Below are 6,702 nucleotides of genomic sequence, written 5' to 3' on the forward strand. Positions count from 1 at the left end.
TATTTAACTTAACATAATGGAACCCGAAAAATAACGATGACGTGTTTTAGCCCTCTCCATGCTACATAAGCCTTTAAATGGGTCATCTTTGCGAATTGTTCTCGCAAGGAATAGTTTTGCTTTTCGCTTCTAAAACTTGTACATCACCAGAACATCCCGAACACAAAACGCAAAGGTTGATATGTTTGGTTACAAAGTCTAGGAACCATTTATGTCAAGCAGGCAAACTAATTTTCAAGGCCACACTGTTGCAACTTGCAAGTAGAGGTGAAAAAAAAAACAGTCTGGAACCGGTTAACTGAAAACTAAATCGAACCGTTTCACATCTAAAACTAAAACTGGTTTCAGTCAAACCGGTTCCCAACAGAACCGAACTGTCTGTTCGTGTAGCGGTCGGTCGTTTCATAGTCAAAACGGGTTTTAAAACCATTTTTTTAAACCGAACCGGTTTGAATCAGTTCGACTAGATCAATTTTGGTTCATAGAAAGTGAATAAAGTTATAAAACTATGTTCAAAGGAAGCAACCAAAATCCAACAATAATAACTGAACATCAGTAATCACACCATAGAATATAATATAACATAGCAGCAAACTGTCTCACACATTAAAACATAAACAAACTGTCACACATAAAAACATAAACTACCCTTCAACCACCACACGGAGATAGAAGGTAACACACAAAATAACCCAACCGAACCGACACAACAACTACAGATAACGAGATCTGTAGGTTTATTCGACACACATAGTACTAAAACAAACACTGAAAAAGAACGAAATGCATTTAGATTCACGCACAAACCCCTTCGCTAATCAAGTTTAGAAAGGACGTTTAATATGCGTATAAGGCACTTCGACCCCATCTCATAGTTATCGCTTTATATAAAGAACATGGAGTCCTTGAGGTTTTGATCAAGGTTGTAGATGTACTGACCAAACGAACCCGAACCCGAAACCGAACCAGAACTTGATGAACCTGAACCATTAGCTTCCATCATCTCCACCTCCTGAAACATACGACCCCTATACGCCACAAGATCCGCATAGTAAACAGGTGGGACCAAAGACACCGGTTTGGTGCACCGTGCGAAAGTATAACACAAGTCGTATATCATCTTTTGCATCTCATCGGAAGAGAACTTGTTCTCGTCCCAAATAACCGAGTAATGCGTAGGCTTACTCGTTCCCATACCCCCAAAATGACTGCAAAGGTAGAAATCGAAATTCGTCGGATGGACGATGTTCGTGTCCACCACGGTTCCCGGTGGCACGTTCCCGACTTCGTTCTTGTTATCTAGAAATAACCGAGTCGTGTGACGTTTTTGCGCCACGACAAACGTCACAAACGGGCGGTACTGTTCGGTGTAAATGGCTTGCTTCATATCCACCATTTCTTTATTCAGCACCATCTCAAACTGGTCATCACTCACACCGTCACGAAACACGATAATGTTATTCGGTTTGACTTTGTTGACTTCAACATACTTCTTGATCAGATCCAAACACAAGCTCCCAAAGTTAACAATCTCCTCTTTGCGGTGGGCTTGTTTGGTCACACGAGCCGCGTACTGAGTCGCTGCGGGCCAGTTGACTGAACCGACAACGGCTGCAATCGATGGAGACGATTTGTTCATTGCAGCAGGGTGGTTAACGTCAGCTCCGATGAACATGAAATGATCATTTGCATTAAAATGAGGAAACCGTTCAACGAGTTCCACATTACTACCGTCTAGCTTTGCATTAATCTTCAGGCCTAAATTGGCAAGAAACTGATCGTTATTTGACTTGTTGGCATTTTGAGATAAACAGCATTGAGTCATCACCCCGATATCGAGCTCCGACACATGTTTAATAATCTTGTAGCCATCGTGTCTCTCGGGCATCACACAGATAATCATTTGCAGTCGGCCCTTGTCTACTTTTCTACATTCTTCCACAAACCAATTCAGAAGACGACTAACTGCATTAACATTAGATAAATCCCGCATGTTGGTTCGATGCACATAAAGAGGTTCTTCCATAATTACCCCTAGATTTGTGCAACGGTTCTTTAACTTTGGAATGAAGTCGTCAAGGTCTATCCAATCCCGATGCCCTCTTGTAAAATCAATCAAACCCCACCTCTGCAGTGGTTTTGCAGTTACGAACTTTCCACGAAGAAGGTTGTATTGACATTTCTGTTTGTCAAGTGTTACAAAGTTGGTTTTGCCATTTGAGCTACCAAGTTTCAGTTTAGGCGGTTCCAGCACACGCCCATCAACTCGTGTCATCTCCATACTAACACTGATTCCGAAGTTTTCAATCACCTCCGCACTGCAAATGTAAGACAACAATATTAATTTCTGTTTAATCTTTAAGAAGAAACAAGTTTGAATGACAGCTCAAAAATCAATAAGCATGTCCTTGTAAAGTATAAAAACCTCCTAAATTACTCATTCGACTTATTAATTAAATATATCAAAACTAATATTTGTGATAGAAACTGCTGAAAGCGTTCTGGGTGAACGCAACCTGGCCCATTCGACCAGTGCCCAAGATGGTCCAAGATTTACCCATTTTGACATGTTGGTAGAGGACCAACGACCCGACCCATGATTTACTTATGAACGAGTTGATTAGAGTGGTGAGTCATCCATAAAGGTAAACAAGATCTTTCTCAATTATACTGAAACTGTGTTATTAAAAGTGTAGAACCTCCTAAATATATGAAATAAAAATTTAAATAAATAAGAGAATTCGGTATTTATTAGACACTACTTAGATTATGTAAATCTTTCTCAATTATAGTGAAAGTGTGTTACTAAAAGTGTAAAACCTCCTACATATATAAAATAAAATTTTAATACATAATAGAATTCGGTATTTATTAGACACTACTTAGATTAATAATAAAAATTAAAATATTTTAGCAGAAACATTCGAGGGTGACTCAACTGATCAACACGGGTAATTTTGTACGGGATAGAACGAACCGGGTTATGTTCACCTGGAATGGTTTTGATTGATTTTAGACCATGGCTATGTAGCTACTCAATATTTTTAAATTTTAAATATATAAACTAAAGAAAATTAAATAAGTAATACAATTCAGTATTTATTAGACACTACTTAAATTAATAAAATTAAAATATTTTAACTGATGCATTACCAAGGCAACACATCAAAACGGATAATTTTTTGTACGGTATAAAATGGTTTTAACAAATTTAGTATTAGATCTTCATGGCTATGTATTTTTTTATTTATTTAACTTTTATGCTAGATTTTTTACATGTTGCCAATTCAAAACAATGAAAAACCAAAATACCATCACGAGTTAAAGGCAACATGTAGAAAACCTAGCATTAAAAAAATAAAATAGTAGCAACATACCCATGATGATCTAACATTGTATTTTTACTAAAATGATAATAATTAAGAAGAAATTAACATAAAAAGTCAAAAAAGTAGTTAGTTGCATACCCATGTTTGCCCGGTGCATATTCATCATGAACCATGTTGAGTATCTGCCTCCTCCTATTTTCAGGTGCAAGAAGAGACTGCTCTTTAAGTTTCCTTGCAGCCTCCTTACCCAGATTCTCCTTCGGAAACCTTCTATCCTCCGCCAAGAAACAGAACTCCATGGGAACAAAGTTCGGTTTTTTCTCGTTTCCCACTTTCAAACACGGGATATGCTTATGCACTATTTCCTTACCCCACTTTTCCTTAAAATAGTCGGTCAACATAACCATATGGGGTTTCTTCTCACCTTCAATATCTTCCATCTCGAAAGATATGTCCTTCGTAGGCTTATCTGTCAAGCCAATCACTGTGTACTTCTGCTTTGTACGGCGATGTGTCACGCTCACTTTCAGCCCTTTCAAAGCGGCCATAACCTTGTTTCTAAACCTGTTGATGTCATCAACGGACTGAACCTCACGAATGTGTTCTCTAAGGAAGTCAAGAACATCAATTCGCTTGCGAAAAGGCATCACAGAATAATCTGTACACATTATTAGCCCGTTCGAAGTGAGCTTAAAGCTCTGCTGGAATCCTCTGTATGCAGCCACACCACAATGAAGGTCATCTTCTTTTCTATGCTCGCGTGGGTACATCCCTCGACCCACCGACACCTTTTCCCTAAAGAGATTCGCCTTTGTTGCAACTTCCAGTGCCTGTAAAACATCACGGGGAACCTGTGACGCGTTTCCTCTCACGAAATCATCGAGCTTTGAAAGGTTTAGCTCGTTTCCAAACTTGATGGTGAACAAGTAAGACCGGCCAAAAAAATCAACTTTGTAGGTGCCCGCTTGCAACACGATTGCACTGAATATATTCTTTTCACCATCATAACCGAGTTGTTGTAATGGAAACTTATCAGGATAATCCAAACTAAGCTTCTCTTGAATCTGTCGCAGGGACGATTTTGGAATTGCTTTTTTCAATTGTCGAGTGGAGGATGATGCTTCTTCCTCAGACTCTTGCTTAACGTCCACGTCGTAGCGCAGGATTGAGCTCGATGGATTGAACTTCACAGGAAAATGGTTCACAAGAAGCTTCACTGGGCTCATTGCAAGTGTACCACGGTCAGGACGCTTAATTGGTACTAAACCACCTTTTGAGTGGTCCGTAACACTAAGAGATGGCATCCGATTTGAAATTTCTTGAACTTGAAGATCTGAAAACAAAAAACAACACAATTAATTACTAAAATGAGTGGAAACAATAAATTCCTAAACTGGTTCAAAACTAGAGCAATAAAATTACTTAAACGAATAAAAACAGTAAATCCTAAATTAATTCAAAATAAATTTAGGGCTATATCAAACGTGTAGATACTGTAAATCCCAAAATTGATTTAAAAACAGGGCTTTATGACTACTCAAATCAAGTGAAAACTGTGAATTAGGGGTGTGTAAGATACCAAAAGAACCGATCTGAAACAAAAAAAATCCCCGAAAAAATCTAAACCGAATTTCTACATTTTAATTTCTATGTTAAGTAATTTATAAGAATTTAATAAATATATAACTAAAATATTTTTAGCCATTAGATAACAACAAACAGAATTATATATACCTAAATTCATCATTTTCAGCCTAATTTTGTTTTTGGCCTAAATTTTCCAAGATCATATGACAAAAACCGACAAAACCAAGGTTACAAAATCCAAAAACTGAGGTTTTTGGTTTGGTTTATAACTTAAATAATTTTAGCCATTGGTTAATAACAAACAACATTATTTATACCTAAATTATACCTAAATTCATTATTTTCAGCCTAGATTTTTCAAGATCAAATGACAAAAACCGATAAAACCGAGGTTTCAAAATCCAAAAACTGAGGTTTTCGGTTTGATTTTAGCCCAAAACCGCACCGCGCACACCCCTACTATAAAATCCCTAAATTGATTCAAAATTAAACCTACATGATTACTCAAAACTAGCAAAATAAAACTATAAACCCCCAAATTAATAGCAATTATTAAGCCTATAATAATTCAATCTCTCACCAATTAAACTTATTAACACAATCAAACAATAATTAATACACTAATTAACTACTCATAATAGATCATAATAAATAATAACTAAGCCTAAAATAATTCAATCTCTCACCAATTAAACTTTATTAACACAATCAACCAATAACTAATACACTAATTAACTACTCATAATAGATCACAATAAATAATAATGTCGATTCATACCATGTCGATTCGGAGTTAGGGTTTGCGAGTGACCCGAAGAAGCCTGAGATCCAACGGGTCGACCCGAAGCAACCCGATTCCACGCGCTAGGGTTTGCAAGAGGAGCCTGAGATCCAACCGGCTGACCCGAATTAACCCGATTCCACGCGTTAGGGTTTGCAGCAGGTGCCTGATAAGTGTGTTGACCACGCTGACCACCGGATTCTCTTCCTCTACCACCACCACCACCTCTGCCTCTACCATACTGATTACTGTACTGTTGTTGTGGTTGTTGTTGATTCCAGTTGCCACGTCCACCACGACCGCCACGTCCGTAATCGCCTCTGCCGCCGCCGGTGTTCCGACCACCACCACGGTTGTCGTAACCGCCGCGGTTGTTGTAGTTGCTACGATCCATTATTATTGGTATTATTATTTGAAATGTGAATTATGAAGAATGTTGTGACTTATGATGTGTGTGATGGATTGCTTATAAATAGGGGATTATTATTATTATTATTATTATTATTAATTAAATGTTAGATGTAATGTAGAATTACGATATTGCCCTTGTGGCTTGGCTACCAAGCAAAGACAGGAGTTTAGAATCTTCGGGGAAAACAAACGTGTGGGTCCACTTAGTTTACTTTTTCTTTTGAACGGCCAACTAAGTAACGCCGAATACCTCGTACGCGGCCCCCATTAGCTAAAGGTAGCCCGAGCCGGCCATTAGTCCGGACAGACGGAGCCCCTGGCGGTCCACCTGTTGAGGGATTCACCGGATAAAACCCGACCCCCACGCCCGCCAAACGGCACAACAACGAGGAGCCGGTAAAACCGGGTGAGATCAGGACTCGAACCCTGGCTTGCTCATATCTCCCATATAAGTTGGTGGTAGTGAGGTTTGATCCCCCTACCTCTCACTTGTAAAGTGAGTGCTCTACCATTGAGCCACAACCAACTTATAAAGCTATCCGTTTAGTTAATATCCATTGAGCCACAACCAACTAAGTGAGTCCACTTAGTTTA

The 6,702-nt window shown here is 38.6% G+C and overlaps 1 protein-coding gene across 1 annotated transcript; it reads right to left on the minus strand.

The window, feature by feature from the left end:
- Positions 1-542: 542 nt before the first annotated feature.
- LOC143584316 (protein argonaute 2-like) lies at positions 543-6,149 on the minus strand. Its single transcript, XM_077066397.1, has 3 exons — positions 5,695-6,149; positions 3,468-4,662; positions 543-2,318 (listed from the first exon to the last, which is right to left on the minus strand). The coding sequence occupies exons 1-3, from the start codon at positions 6,089-6,091 to the stop codon at positions 884-886; spliced, it is 3,027 nt and encodes a 1,008-aa protein (XP_076922512.1). The 5' UTR covers positions 6,092-6,149; the 3' UTR covers positions 543-883.
- Between the last annotated feature and the right edge of the window lie 553 nt (positions 6,150-6,702).

This window comes from Bidens hawaiensis, unplaced genomic scaffold, assembly GCF_021521415.1.
Source record: "Bidens hawaiensis isolate Kalapana, Puna unplaced genomic scaffold, B.hawaiensis_p1.1 tig00032912_1, whole genome shotgun sequence".
In the NCBI taxonomy this organism is placed as follows: Eukaryota; Viridiplantae; Streptophyta; class Magnoliopsida; order Asterales; family Asteraceae; genus Bidens; species Bidens hawaiensis.

What these genes read in the sequence shown, in the direction of transcription:
- LOC143584316 (XM_077066397.1), bottom strand. Translation starts at nt 6,091, where the DNA reads ATGGATCGTAGCAACTACAACAACCGCGGCGGTTACGACAACCGTGGT. An exon ending in CCTAACTCCGAATCGACATG is followed by an intron (nt 4,663 to 5,694) that starts GTATGAATCGAC and finishes TTTTGTTTTCAG; the next exon opens with ATCTTCAAGTTCAAGAAATT. An exon ending in TATGCACCGGGCAAACATGG is followed by an intron (nt 2,319 to 3,467) that starts GTATGCAACTAA and finishes TTACATTTGCAG; the next exon opens with TGCGGAGGTGATTGAAAACT.